Source organism: Natrix helvetica (assembly GCF_964273705.1).
Source record: "Natrix helvetica genome assembly, chromosome: 1".
NCBI classification, from domain to species: domain Eukaryota; kingdom Metazoa; phylum Chordata; class Lepidosauria; order Squamata; family Natricidae; genus Natrix; species Natrix helvetica.
The window spans coordinates 216,147,528-216,163,059 of record NC_138548.1 but is presented as its reverse complement, the minus strand read 5'-3'; the positions used below and the strand labels follow the sequence as shown (position 1 = coordinate 216,163,059).

At 45.7% G+C, this 15,532-nt stretch overlaps 1 protein-coding gene across 2 annotated transcripts in view; it reads right to left on the bottom strand.

Moving 5' to 3' along the window:
* Window positions 1–1,460: 1,460 nt before the first annotated feature.
* The window catches only part of MAP3K12 (mitogen-activated protein kinase kinase kinase 12), a 139,963-nt gene continuing 125,891 nt past the window's right edge, over window positions 1,461–15,532 (bottom strand). For both annotated transcript variants that reach the window (XM_081937235.1, XM_081937236.1), the window contains exons 9-14: window positions 14,398–14,514; window positions 12,599–12,736; window positions 10,561–11,116; window positions 7,237–7,307; window positions 3,666–3,939; window positions 1,461–2,559 (exon numbers count right to left, since the gene is read on the bottom strand). In XM_081937235.1, the coding sequence (XP_081793361.1) occupies window positions 2,461–2,559; window positions 3,666–3,939; window positions 7,237–7,307; window positions 10,561–11,116; window positions 12,599–12,736; window positions 14,398–14,514 (1,255 nt within the window). In that variant the 3' untranslated portion in view covers window positions 1,461–2,460. The remainder of the gene's footprint in view (window positions 2,560–3,665; window positions 3,940–7,236; window positions 7,308–10,560; window positions 11,117–12,598; window positions 12,737–14,397; window positions 14,515–15,532) is intronic.

The following is a 15,532-nucleotide window of genomic DNA, read 5'->3' as shown; positions in this document are numbered from 1 at the left end:
CGTGCTTTGCACGCACGCGTGCCTAACTCGTGCAGCACTCAAAGACCGCCCTCACTGTCAGCGCTGGTGAGCTGAACTGTTTTTTAGCCCAGCTGAGGCGTGGCAACCTGCTCTGCCGTGTGAATCAGCTGAGCTAAAAAACAAGGGAATATAGGACAGGGAATGATGGGGGCAGTGGCGTAGCGTGGGTTGTCAGCACCCGGGGCAAGTAATTTGCGCCCCCTAACCCGAGGGTGGCCCGACTGCAGCTGCCCCTTGGTCCGCATCAGTCAAGTGAGGCTCTCCATGCTGGCCTCCTGCCTTCCTCCCGAGGAGGAGCTCGACAGGGCAGCGGGAAAAGGCTCAACTGAAGGGAAGCAGGTGCCGCGGGGGTGGGAGGCGCACAGGGGGTTTCGGGAAGGCGCCGGCTCCCCGGGGCGCTCCAGGCGGAGCGGGAGGACGCGGTGGTGTTGCAACCGTGGGCAGACGGAGTGCAGCGCCGCTCTCCTTCGGCTCCCGTGGGGGCGGCGCGGCGGGTCTTGGCGGCTCCGCTGGGAGGTAGGCGGTGCGCAGGAGGGGCCTGGGCGGGCCGGGGCCGGGGAGCTTAGTTCGCGGGCCAAGCCGGGTGCGGAAAGAGGCGGCCACAGTCCGGCAAAGGGCGGCGCGGGGCGAGTCAGGGCGCCCCCCCAGATGTTGCGCCCGGTGCGGCCGGCACCCCCTGCACCCCCCACGCTACGCCACTGGATGGGGGCAGGAGGGCAGGGCCAACCAGAGGGGGTTTTGCCGGTTCTCCGAGCTACTCAAAATTTCCGCTACCGGTTCGCCCAGACTGGTCCGAACCGGCTGAATACCACCTCTGAATGCACTCAAACACTTTCCTGCCCTAGAGGCAACAGAAACATCCAATATATCATGCAGAGAGCCAATTGCCCCTCATAAGATTTCCTTCGACAATCATTTTTGAGAGCCTCTCTTTCCAGCGAAAGCTGGTTGGCTGCAATAGGGAAAGAGTTGCATTGGTTACAACATTATTATTATTATTTTGGTGGCTGTGCTTTTCCTGCAAACCTTCCACTGGGAGAAAAATGTTTCTGAATACGTTTATGCCCACGCTTGCACTTAGCCTGAATCCGACCTACGAGCTCTCACATCCCTGGGGTTTAACCAAACACATCTAAGCAACAAATGAATTGCAAAGGGGCAATAGCACAACTTGATTCTCCAAGCCAAGATTTTCACCTGAGAAACCAAAGAGAGGGTGGTTTGGCTTGGTTTTCCCCACACAAGTGTAAACTTGAGCAACTCCCATTTCTGTTTTTTTTTTAGGCCTGGCAGCCTCTCGACGTAAATGGGTCAGAAATGTCAAATCCCACTTCCTGCCCCCTCAGGCGCTCCCTTTCCTTCCCCCCTCCCTGGCTTCCTCCCTCAGACGGGACACACAATAAGTGCAAATGTAAACATTTCTCATAATAAATAAATTAAATAAATAAACAAACCAGGCACAAAAAAAGTGCAGTGCATGTTTGTGCCAGCAGAGACCAGAAGAGGGCCACGTTCCCTATCCCAACCTAAGGAGCGAGCCTTCTCAAAAGGGAGGAAAGCCCGTGCGTGTGTGTGTGTGCGTGTGTGTGTGTGTGGTGTTTTCTGCAGAACAATTGGATGTGGAGAAAGTGAGGATGATGTACTGGGAAGAGACATGGGGCCTGGGAGGGAGTTGAGGCCTTCAGTCTTCTTGTTGTTGCTTCCGAGAAGAGCTACAAGGGCAGAAAGGTGATGGAAATGGCTCGTTTCCAAGCTGTCCATTGGGACAATAGTTCCGTCCTGACTGCGGCCCAAACATGCATCAAGTCCCTCTCAGAGACAGTCTGGTTAAGCACACAGGACGTTGTGGTGGTGATGTACATCATCCAGTCAAGAGGCTGAGGTGGGAACTGCAGCCCTGCTGGCGCACTGTTGCCATTTCCATTGGCGGATGAAAGCACCGTTTCTTAGCCCATGCCGCCTCTGGTTCTCTTCTCTTCATCCCTTGGGCATTGGTGGCTCATCAGGCCCGGCTGATCTTCTGCTGAATTCCCAAACCATTCGGGACTTTTGAGGAAGCAAAATGGAAGGAATCAGTGCCTTCCTGTGGGTAGAGCAAGTGGTGAGCTAGGGGGGCCAGTGGCTGCCCATGGGGAGGGTCCGTCCGGTCGCTGCCTCCACTCCAGCTGTCCAGCGTTGAATGCAGTGAGCCCTGATCATAAGGTGAGACCCTGGACCTCCCTCCCCAACTGGTCAGAGAAAACGTGGGAACAGGAACTGAGGAGAGGAATGAGGTGTGCTGGCTCTCTTTCCAGAGATTATGAGATAATATAGATTTATATAGAGATTTATAATTATTTATATAAATATCTGGGGAGAAGGTGGTGGTGGTGGTGCAGGGTGGCCAAGAAGGGAGAAGGGAACTGTACAACCTGGGAAAGGAAACCCAAGCAGTGGAGATCACAAATTCGGTACGTCTGGAAGTCTCTGCACCTCCCCACTGCCTGAATTGTCCAGTTCGGCACTATCACAATCCGAGTCTTCATAGGCGGCAGGATCCTAGAAAGAAATGAAGCAGGTGAGGAAAAGTGGAGCCAGGAGAGGGAGTGGGGTGAAGGAAAAGAGGGAAAGGAAGGAGGGAGGGGGGGAGACACGAAAGGAAGGAAGGAGGGAAGGAAGGAAGGAAGGAAGGGAAAGGCAGGCAGGATGGAAAGGAAGGAAGGAAGGAAGGAAAGAAGGAAGGGAAGGCAGGAGGGAAGGCAGGAAAGAAGGAAGGGAAAGGCAGGCAGGCAGGATGGACGGAAGGAAGGAGGGAAGGAAGGAAGGAAGGGAAAGGCAGGCAGGATGGAAAGGAAGGAGGGAAGGAAAGAAGGAAGGGAAGGCAGGAAAGAAGGAAGGGAAAGGCAGGCAGGCAGGATGGAAAGGAAGGAAGGAAGGAAGGAAGGGAAAGGCAGGAAGGATGGAAAGGAAGGAGGGAAGGAAAGAAGGAAGGAAGGAAGGAAAGAAGGAAGGGAAAGGAAGGAAGGAAACGAAACCTGGCAGAAAACCTTAAGTCACATTTGGCTATGGATTCCAATGGGAAGGTATATGTTTTAAAAAGCAAACATTCTATATTAGAGAAGTAAATCTGTTTTGGCCACTGGAGCATGCATATACACTACACCAGGGTCCCCAACCCTCAGGCCACAGCCTGTTTGAAACTGGGCCATGTGACTGGGTGAAGCTCCACTTGTGCGAGTGGTGGGCCCTTGCCTCGTGCGTAAAGCTCCACTCGCGTGAGTGGGGGGAGGGCACTTGAGCAGAGCAGAGGTCTGCAAACAAACACAAGGCCTTCAATGGTAGAAAAAGATTGGAAAGCAAACCACGAATGACTTACGCATGTTCTTTGCAGCTCTGAGGGGTAAGAACCAGATTCTTAAAGCCTCAGAATGAAAGCCAATAAATTCCTGTGACTGCAGGCAGACACGTTATGGCTACTGGTACAGGTTGAATGGGTAGCATAATAATAAAATGATGTTGAACCAACTTGAAGGTTTCTCTTCCGAAGACCCTTCCTCCTAAATGGACACCTTTAGTGGTAAGTCTGTGCTTGGGGTTTGTGTGGGACTCCTAGTCCTGAGAGAGAGAGAGAGAGAGAGAAGGGCTAATGTTGACTCAGTACCCACCTCTCCAGCATTCTGCTCAGCACTGAGCTGCCGTTTCACAAGCTGAATGGCGGCTTCCTTTTCGGACAACCCATCAGAGTTCCCCAGAATGTCGTCATCTGAGCGCTCAGCATCCAGGCGTTCATCTGTATTGGTACTGGGCACATCAGGGGTGCCGCCACTGTGGGAAGCTGTGGTGCCCTCACTGCCGGTGCCCTCCTCACCATCCCCATCGGAGAAGTTCTCGGAGCTGAAGGTGGAGAGAGATTGCCGTTTGCTCCTAGCCTGAGGCCACCTAGGGAAGACAGCAAAAGAAGAGAAAAACTGCAGTCAGCCTGAAACAGAACAAAAGAAGAAGGCTGCACCCCGGGAGGAAACTGGGCTCCAGACAGAACCAGCGCACTTGGTACCCAAGCTTTGAGAGATGCAGCAGCAGGACAAGAGGAAAGTGTCCCAGATTGACTCGAAACCCAACCTGCCCTTTCCCATCAAAGCACCCATCCCTAACTCCTTTGTTTTTCTTGACTTAAAATATGTCACACACCCTTCTCCACCCGGGAACTTGATATTATAAAACTGATCATTCTGGACAGCCATGAAGTTAGAGAGAATGTAGTTAGAGCAATAATGTCCCCATGGAAAGAGAAGAAACCGCGTGCTTCATTGATTACACATCATGTCAAAATATGGAATGTCCTTTGGAAAATGGGAAATCCAGAATATCTTCACGTGAAATTTAAGGCAGGATCCGCAGTTCAGACTATTGGCTCCAGGTCAGCAAAAAAAAAGGGAGTGTATTCTCTTGTTTTATATAACCTATACCGTATGCTGAATAATATATTGAGAGAAGTTGGGTTGGAAGACGGTAAGCATGATTTTTATAATTGGAAGAAGAAAAATCAATACATTGCTCTACGGCAATGATATTCCAGTGGAATCTGCAAATGATCTGGGGGCTCTAATAATAGAAGTTATACACTGAAAGAATGGGATAATATCAAGAAGACCAAGTTAATTATAACAGGTATAGCAATCAGATTTAGAACTGGCAATTAAGATAGTGAAGTGAAATGCTTTTTTTTTCTGTGACATTCTATGAAAGCAAAAGTTGGACTTTGAAGAAGCAGGAGAGAAAATGCTTTTGGTGTTGGGGAAAATTGTTGAGAACACCATGGGTAGCCAAAACAAAGAAATGGATTATTTGGGGGGGGGGGGGGAGAATCAAACAAGTCACAAATGATCAAGCTCAAATCATAATATTATGCAAAGAGCTAGCTCTCTTGAATTCTGGAAATAGTAGAAGGAAAGATAACAGGAAGACAAGCAGCAAAGTGGACGGATTAAATTAGTTTCCATTGGCAACTGGATAACCTAAAAACCAGGCTGGAAGAAGATGATTCTGGAGAAAGTCTATGTATGTCATCACCAAAAGATGTCATTGACATGATGACACATAAGGGTTGGGGTGGAGGCAGCAGATGTGGAAGACCTGTACCATCTTCTTTATACTCTCATTCACTCCTCACCAGGAAAAGAGTTTGAGTGAAGGTATAAGCTTTCCCCATCTTAGTGGTCAATCCAATATGCTGGACAGGCAGCAGTTGGGAAGGATACTCTATATCAGGGGTGTCAAACTTGCATTGTCATGTTGTCATGTGACATATCGTGACTTCCCTCCCCCTTCGCTAAAATGGAGGTTGGCGTGGCCAGCGCATGATGCATCTGGCCCACGGGCCACAAGTTTGACACCCCTGCTCTATATTCTTACTTCATAATTAGAGGTACACCAAAGAAGAAGCACATAACAATAAATAATCTCTTGCATATCCCTGTTTAGAACATAGAATAATAGAGTTGGAAGGGATCTTGGGAGTCTTCTAGTCTATTCAAGCAGGAGACCCTATACATTTCAGACAAATGATTGTCCAGTCTCTTTTTGAAAGCTTCCAGTGATGGAGCACTCAAAACTTCTGAAGGCAAGCTGTTGCACTGGTTGCTCTCACTGTTAGGAAATTTCTCCTTAGTTCTAGGTTGTTTCTCTCCTTGGTTAGTTTCCATCCATTGTTTCTTGCCTTGCCTTTTGGTACTTTGGGAATAGTTTGACCCCCTCATCTTTGTAGGAGCCCCTCAAATATTGCAAAATTGCCATCATGTCTCCCCTAGTCCTTCTTTTCACCAGACTAGACATACCCAGTTCCTGCAACAGTTCTTTGTATATTTTAGCTCCCAGCGCCCTAATCATTCTTATTGCTCTTTTTTGAACTCTTTCCTGAGTCTCAACATCTTTTTTATATTGTGGTGACCAGAACTGGATGCAGCATTCCAAGTATAGTCTTACTAAGGTTTTTAAAACAGCACTAGCACTTCACGTGATCTTGATTCTATTTGATGTCCCTCTATCAATGCAGCCTAGGATTGCAGGTTTTATTTGGCTGCCGCGGCATATTTTTGGCTCACATTTAAATGATTATCTACTAGGATTCCAAGATCCCTCTCATAGTTATGGGCATTAATCAAGTTTCACCTAGTCTATACCTATACAGTTATCTTTTCTTGCCTCTTACTTTTATCTATGTTCAATTTCATTTTGTTAGATAAGGCCCAGTTTTCAAGTCTGTCAAGATCTTTTTGGATCCTGAGCTTGCCTTCTGGGGTTGCTATTCCAGGCAGCTTAGTGTCATCTGCAAATTTGATGGGTTCTCCTTCTATTCCCTCATCTAGCTCATTTATGAAGATATTGAAGAATTCTGTTCACCCCTTCTCATTCTAGCACTCATAACCCTAAAAAATTGGCCCATTTCACCACTGCTGCCTAGTCAACACTGCTAACTCAGAAGGAATCCCGAAGCATTTACAAATCTCCTCCTTGCAATGATTCCAAGTGAGCAATTTATTTTATTTCTTTGCAGATCACTTTTCTTCCATGATGAAGCTCAACAGGTTATCAAGTAGATTTACAATCCCCACAGAGGTCTCCTCCATAGAGCAATACTGAGAAATCCGTAGTTTCTGTAATACTATTTCATGAGTTCAGGGACGTGCGGTCAGGGGAGGCAGGGGAGGCAGAGCCTCACTGTTCTCATCATGAAAATAAAAAAAAGGGAAAAGGCGCTGAGGAGCCTTCTGCACACGTGGTCCAGGAATGGGACCACGTGTGCAGGAGGCTCCTCTAGCCTCAGCCTCCCTCCCGTACACGTCGTCCCATTCCCCGTCTTCCTGAGTCAACATGAAGGGGACCGCGGAGCGCGCTGATGGCGTCACCAGCCTCACCAGCCATAAACCTCACCGCACGTCACTGCATGAGTTCCAGTAGTTTTTACAGGTGGCAATTTTTATAACCATCATGACCCTCACTTTATTCTTCTAATCCTCAAATCATTAAATTGTGCCACTGAAATTTGATGGAAATACTGACTTTTTCTTGGATATTTTTTAGGTATTGTCAAACTAAAAGAAAAGAGATTACCTTTCCCCTTAAATCTCTGATCCACTCTCAAAACATAAATGAAAGGTGAAAATTTTCCCACTCTACTCCACTCATTGATCCCTCCAAATCCTTGGGGGCTGAGTCCTAAATCAGGCAACTGCTCACCTTTGCCGGAGAGGGAGCTCAACTTCACTGTCCACTTCGCCCTCTTCTTCCTCTGAGGAGATACCACGTTTCTAAGTCAAGATAAATGAAATAAAAAAGAAATGGGGTCAGGATTTGTCAACTTTTCAAAATAGGTCAGACTGGAAACAGACATAAGAAGGATTACAAGGTGGTCCTTCACTGTTCCAGGATATAATAACACAAGCTTGAAGCTGCCAGGGTTTTCATCTCTGCCATTTTACAACAAATAGAATCAGAGTGGAGTTATTTTGAGTTCCTTTCCCAGGCTTTCCCATTTCCCAAGACTGAGTTGTCTTTTATTTTACCTCAGCAGATCCAGTTTGCTGAAATTCCTCTTATAGCATTATATTTTTAATAAAGGTGAGTGTAACTAAACTAACTAAAACCCAATTACCAACAAAAAATTGACCTCTTTATCAACCTATTTGTTTTGCTCCGACTTCAAGACAAGCCCTGTTGAGAAATGATTGGTCCAACAAGAGGTTAATTATGGTGCCACACAGGCCCACCTGTCTCCTATCTTGAACAGGTGATTTGGGTATTCAAGGTCTCTAAACAGGGAGAGTTCAGGCAATGGTGCCCGCAAATCAGTCTATAAACCTATTTCATATTGTGCGTTTATGCTCCTAGTTGAGGAAAGGATCAGCGGTGGGTTTCACTTATATTTACCACCAGTTCACTGCACACACGCATGCTCGCTTTGCATGCGTACCTTCCGCGCATGTGCTTAATACCACCTCTGGAAAGGATGGTAGATAAGAACTGGATTTAATGGTATAGGTGGATGGAGGAAAGAAATAGGAATCCTAGGCGATAAATAAACAGAATGTGGTAGCTCTCATAGATGGTTGTTGGTGTTAAAATGTTTATCCATTGAATAATATAAATACAAATGATTTTTGATAGAAGTACTTTCAAACAAATGTAGCTAAAGGAGAATGTGGGTATCGTCTTTGATTTAAAATGCACAATTTAATGTGAATGAAGTATAAAGAATGATTGTAGTAATGCTCAGAACTCAAATGTAACCAATTGACATGCTAGCTGGCAGTTGTATTGAAGAGTGTTTTGTGTGTGTGTTATTCGTCTAATTAAAACAATAAAAAAAAGAAAAAAAAGAACTGGATTTAATCAGCCTCACAACTGCCTTAAAATTGATCCAGAAACCAAATGTGGTTTTTCAGAAGTGTTGAAGTTCTAAAAAACCCAAGTCTGAAATGGTTCTTCTCCTCTAGCTTGTTTCAAGTGGGTCGCTTTGGTTGCACTATAAGGCTGTAGCCCACAGGGGGTGCAGAATTTTTCAGAATGGCTTGGCTTAAAAGAGGGTTGTCAAACTCACGGCCCGCAGGCTGGATGCGCCCTGTGCTGGCCACATCCACACCCGGTTTAGTAAGGGGGGGGGGGGGAAATGTCACAATACATCATGTGATGCCGCCAGTTTGACACCCCTGGCTTAAAGAATAGAGAATGAGTTCCATGACTGGAGGGAAGACTTGACTTTGTAGACTTTATGAGTCTGTAGACAGATCTGCTGCTCTGATGTTCAGAGATGAGAAGAGAGGATGGGGAAGGGTGGGAGAACATCCTTTTTCCGTATGAGGGAGTAGCAAGAACTTGATAACTTCGAAAAGGGAGAGGGTTGCCATCACCCTCAGACTCTTCAGTTTCTAGACCAGCAAAGATAAATAAAATACACTGGGAGCATAAATGACAAGGCCAATAAAGAAAGGAGGGAGAAAATAAATAAAATCAAGAAAAAAAATAGAGAAGGAAGGGGGGGGGTGGATTACAGTAAATGTTGGTAAATGTTGAGATGCTCATTAAAACCTGGGAGAAACAGAAAAAAGACCTTGAAATGAAAAGGAAAGACAATGTGAAATGAGGATTTGAACTGTAAAGGCTTTGAATTGTAAAATGACACGGACACCTGGTAACCTGTCTGTTTCCAGGATCATTTCATAGTGTATAATTTTACCTCTGCTCAGTCTGGCATTAGAGGATATTAAGAACTTTATTCTTCACTAATCTCAGTTCTTCTCAAGATCTAAAACCAGCCATAAAGAGACTACTGAATATATAACTGCATTCCACAAAACCCACTTTCTGTTTGGTGGCTGGTCCTGAGGTCTGGGACCTCTTCCAAGGGCAGCTACTCAGTCTACTTCTTTGGGGTCCTTTGCAGGCAGGAGAATATTTTGGGATTTTTTAGAAAGTTTTTCCTGCTCTGCAGTGTTGAGTCATGTTAAGGTTACTTTTTTAAAAAAAAATAACATGACATGGCTAGGTTTTAAACTGTTGGCCAACTAGGTTGGAGACAGTGGTGAAATTCAATTTTTTTTACTATCAGTTCTTGGGCGTGGCTTGGTGGGCGTGGCTTGGTGGGCATGGTAGGGGAAGGATACTGCAAAATCTCCATTCCCACCCCACTCCTGGGGCCAGCCAGAGATGGTATTTGCCGGTTCTCTGAACTACTCAAAATTTCCGCTACCGCTTCTCCAGAACCTGTGAGAACCTGCTGGATTTCACTCCTGGATGGAGATTGGTACTGAATATAAAGAACAGTTGCTGGGAGTTGGGTGGACATATCAATTTAGTAAATCATAATCAAGAAATACAATAAGCTGAACCAGCAAAAAAATTCAACAATATCCTATCCTGCTCTAATGTTGTACCTTGGATATGAAAGAGACATGATAGTCCATAAAAGTTGGAGAAGGGCATTAACTTTGACAGTTATCTGTTGCACACAGGGTCCTTATTGCTTGTGGTACAGGTAGTCCTTGACTTACAACAATTCACTTAGTGACCATTCAAAATTACGATGTCACTGAAAAAAAGTGACAGGACCATTTTTCACAGTTATGACCGTTGCAGCATCCCCATAGTCACGTATTCAAAATGACTCCTATTTATGACCATTGCAGTGTCCCACAAGATCATGTGATCCCCTTTTGTGACCTTCTGACAAGCAAAGTCAATCGGGAAGCCAGATTCACTTAACAACTATGTGATTCACTTAACAACTGCAGTGATTCACTTATCAACCGCGGCAAGAAAGTTCTTTAAATGGAATAAAATTGACTTAATGACTGCCTCGCTCCCAAAGAAGAAATGTTATGGTCTGTTGTGATCTTAAATCGAGGACTACCTGTATTATGAGAGGAAGAAAAGGAGAAGTCAACCACAACCACCATTTCTACAGGCTTTTCAGATTACAGTGGCTGTTGCCCATATACCTACTTTCTTCCATTTGGGAAAGGAAGGAAGGAACAAAAAGTGGAAAGGAAAGAAACACCGTGCTACCTGGCTACGGGTAACAGCTGCCCGGTACAACATAGCCGCTGGTGTGAGGTGCTGAGACTGCTGTGGGGCCCCTGAGCGGCTGCTCTTGCCCTGTTCCCGCTCCGTCTCTTCTCCGGGCTGCAGCCTTGCCTTCCCTGGCGGCCCCACTGCCCCCTGTCGAGAAGAGGGAGAGTCGGGGCTGCTGGAGCAAGGCACCGAGGCAGTGTCTTCACTGGGCGTCTCACTGCGGGGCTGCTCCGTCGGTGGGGATTCCGACCCCGCTGCCCCCTTGCGGCCCTCGGCTCCCAATGTCGTGGAAATGAGGTCAGGACTGGAAGACGACATCTTGCGCAGCAGCAGGTCATGCTGGAGCCCGCGGAGGGCCGTGCAGGGCTCCAGGCGCTTGGCTCCTCCGGGATCGGCCAGCTCCCCACAGCTTCCCCGACTGCTGACCTTGCGATAGCGTGACTTAGCACGCCGGCTACGTCCAGGGGACGGGGGCCCTTTCTGGCACATGGGGATGGCGAGCTGAGGCAGGCTGGGGTCCAGGATGACCTCCGTCTTTAGAATGTCTGGCCTGCAGAAGTGAAACAGAGTTGGTTGAGTAACCTCGATGCCAAGAAGGAGAGGGTACCGTAATTTCAATCGAAATTTTTTAAGAAATTGGCTCCTATGTTGCTGCTCCTAAGACTGCTCCCACACACACACACTTTTTGCAGTTTTGCTGTTGGTGCTCTGTGGTCCTACATTAGATTATTAATTTCCTTGAAAGGAAGTAATGAGCAGACTAGAATATCTGCACTATAGAAACATAGTCAGGTAGCCCTCACTTAATAATTGGCTGCTTAACAACCTTTTAAAGTTATGACATACTCCGAAAAGTTATTTATGACCCGCCCTTGAAGTTACAACTGCTGCACACATTCCAGGTGTACATATAGATTGCATTTTGGCAACTGGTTTACATTTACGGTTGCAGCGTCCTGCGGTCCTATGAATGCAATTTGCAATTTTTTTGCTGGTTTCCAGCAAGAAAAAAAAAAACCCATTTACAATAATGGATTCATTAAATGACGATATGGTTCATGATTTGCTTAATTATTACGGTGACTCGATTTACAATCATCGTTAATAACTGTCATAAAACTGAGTCAGGTCACATGTCGATCTGCTTCATGAACGCAGTAACTTTCAACCAAAATTCCAGTCTCAGTTGTGGTCATTAAATAAGGACTGGCTGTACCCTTATATGAATTAAGTTTTCGCATGATTACACCTATTAACAAGATGATATTGCTGCCCATCTCACCTAAGTGATTGTGGGCATCTCACATAAATAAAAACAACAATCAACATATGTAAAAATAGCTCTAGGTGTGTGCATGTGTGTTCCAGCATAATTCTGGAATGCCTCAAGCAATTTCAACCATACTTGGTACACAGATGACTTACACTTTGGAGAAAAATATTGTTGGGGTAAGACACCCCTAACACCCCTCGGGGAGTGTGTTCTGTTACGATACAGCCTGTTGTGCCTTCAAATGACTTCTACTGTACTGCCGTGAAATGGCTTCTACTGTACAGCACAGTGGAGTTGCCATGGTAACGGCTTCACAGTACTCCACAAGGGGTCTCCCTCTGATAAGGGGGAAAATCCAACATTAGAAATTACGTTTGGTCCGGACATTTTCCCCCTATAAATAAATACCCGCACAAAGCCATCAAAGCAATTGAAGCAATTTGCAGGAAATTGCAATAAATTACTAATCATGCCCTCAGCTAGCAGGCTTGGTACCGCTACAAGATGCTGAACATTTGGAAGCAAACTGAATACAACAAAGAGGACGGACAGGAGAAAGCATCTAACAGGACAGGTGTGCCCTCGTGTCATTTTCCCTCTATTTGGGAGCTGACATTAGGCTGAACAGAAACTTAGCTTCTGTGCCCAATACTTACATTTTCTTTCCACATTCTTTCCACACTATTTCACATTATACTACTACACATGATGACCATTGTTAGACCCTTCCTACGAAGGCCTTTCTCTGCAGGGATTCACCTTTTGCTGTGAGGAGAGAGCTTTTGCGGCACATTCCTCTTCTTGATCAGTTTCTCCACCGTGTTGCCATGCAGGAGACTGCGGGATGGATGGTGTTTAAAAAGCCCGGGATATTTCTTATCTAACGCTTGCTCTCGCCTAAGAGAAGGATGCAAAGACGCAGAGAGAAAAATAGATCCAAAGTTAATACTAGTCGCTTGGATGCCTGGGACAGGAAAACAGGATGCATGTAAAACAATAAAGATAATCAGATAAAATACCAGAAAGCAATTTTAACTAGATGACTGATTGAGGGATTGCTTGGTTCAACACACCATTCGAAGGAACCCAAACATTTCCATTCGTTAGAGGATGAAGGATAACCTGACTTCAAGGTGTGTCTGGATTTTAATTCCCCTTGTTCTGAGTGGGAACAATTAAATAAGGACTGGCTGTACTCTTATATGAATTAAGTTTTTGCATGATTACGCCTATTAACAAGATGATATTGCTGCCCATCTCACCTAAGTGATTGTGGGCATCTCACATAAATAAAAACAACAATCAACATATGTAAAAATAGCTCTAGGTGTGTGCATGTGTGTTCCAGCATAATTCTGGAATGCCTCAAGCAATTTCAACCATACTTGGTACACAGATGACTTACACTTTGGAAAAAAATATTGTTGGGGTAAGACACCCCTAACACCCCTCGGGGAGTGTGTTCTGTTACGATACAGCCTGTTGTGCCTTCAAATGACTTCTACTGTACTGCCGTGAAATGGCTTTTAATTCCCCTTGTTCTTGTTCTGAGTGGGAACAATTAGAACAACTAGGCTCTTGAATTCCACCTGATATGGAGGCTATCAAGTTGAGAAAAGCTGGGTAGAATTTTCTGCAATTTTTTTTTTAAATCCAGGGCAAATACAGGTAGTCCTCGATTGACGACCACAATGGAACCCAGAATTTATGTTGCTCAGTGAGAAATTTGTCGAGTGAGTTTTGTCCAGTTTTCTGACTTTCCTTGCCACATTTGTTAAGTGAATCACTGCAGCTGTTGAATCAGTAATATGGTGGTTAACTGAATTTGGCTTCCCCATTGACTTTGCTTGTCAGAAGGTCACAAAATATGATCACCATAAATTGCCAGAACACTGCAACCATCCTAAATATGAACCAGTTGAAAAGCATCCGAATTTTGGTCGTGTGACCACGGGGATGCTGCAATGGTCATAAGTGTGAAAAATGGTCACAAGTGCCGTTGTAATTTCAAACGGTCAGTAAACAAACTGTTGTAAGGCGAGGACTACCTGTACTTCCTTCCCAGTTGCAGGAGTTTTGGTTGGTAGCGATAGCCCTTAGACTTATATACTGCTTCACAGTACTTTACAGCCCTCTCTAAGTGATTTACAGAGTCAGCCTATTGTCCCCAACAATCTGGGTCCTCATTTGACTCACCTCGGAAGGATGGAAGGCTGAGTCAACCTTCAGCCAGGTGGGATCTGAACTGCCAAATTGCAGGCAGCCGGCAGTCAGCAGAATTAGCCTGCAGTACTGCATTCTAACCACTGCGCCACCAGAGCTTCCTCATCCCTTATTCTGTGCTCCTTGCCTTATGGATAAAATCGATGGTTAGGTGTTGATTTTTGAGAGACAGAAAACAGGTCAGGGGTATGCCCAATTTCCTTTACAGGGGTGGAGGGGAGGGTTGAGAGAGAGCTGGTAGGCTCAAGCTCTCATTACTGAACCTTTCCCCTCTTGCTTAGTTAAGAATACATCTCTAAAGCTTAGCAGCCATCCAGGACCTTCTGCCAACTTACCGAAGCAGCTCTTTCTCCTTCAGCTCCAATTGTAGCATGAGGGAATTGAGCTCCATATAAAGGTTGTTGGCCCGTTCCAGTTTACGTTCGTAGTGCTCTCGGATGTCCAAGGCATGCCTGGAGCAGAAGAGGGGAGCAAGAAAACTTTTCAAACATATAAACAGTCGCGGTTTTGTTATTTGTTCATTTATTTGAGCTCACGGTGCTTATCTGAGGATCTCGTATTATCCTGACGCAACTCTGTGAGGTAGAATGGGCTAAGAGTGACCGACTGGTCCAAAGTCACCAACGAGCTGAGAATTCCCCCAGCTTTGATCCACCTCAATCACTGCATTAGACTCAATAGAATCCACAGGCTCTTGCTCTTATGGTCAGGAGCAGGGGTCTCCAACCTTGGCAACTTTAAGACATTAAGGTTTGCTGGCTGAGGAATTTTGGGAGTTGAAGTTCACAAGTCTTAAAGTTGCCAAGGTTGGAGATCCCTGGTCAGGAGAATAAGTGTTGTGTGGAACCAGGCTGCAAGCTCTGCCCCTTTTAGAAGGGGCGGAGCTTGTATCACAGGGCTCTGACACTTCTTTCAAAGGCTCCTGATTATTTGACAATCCCTTGCAGGACATCGGTATCCCGGTATAAGGAAGCAGGGACAGTTTTTGAGATGCTTAATAGCCAGGACTCAGGTGAGCTCAGAAAATTAGAAAAGGTCCTAGCATCTTTGGCATTTGATGGAACATCACTGCAGGTTTAAGAATCATTAAAGAGGAAGATGCATTTAGAATAGAATAGAATAACAGAGTTGGACGGGACCTTGGAGGTCTTCTAGTCCAACCCCCTGCTTAGGCAGGAAACCCTACACCACTTCAGACAAATGGCTATCCAACATCTTCTTAAAAACTTCCAGTGTTGGAACATTCATAACCTCTGGAGGCAAGCTGTTCCACTAATTAATGGTTCTAACTGTCAGGAAATTTATCTTCAATTCTAAATTGCTTCTCCCCTTGATTAGTTTCCACCCATTGCTTCTTGTTCTACCCTCAGGTGCCTTGGAGAATAGTTTGACTCCATCTTCTTTGTGGCAACCCCTGAGATATTGGAACACTGCTATCATGTCTCCCCTAGTCCTTCTTTTCATCAAACT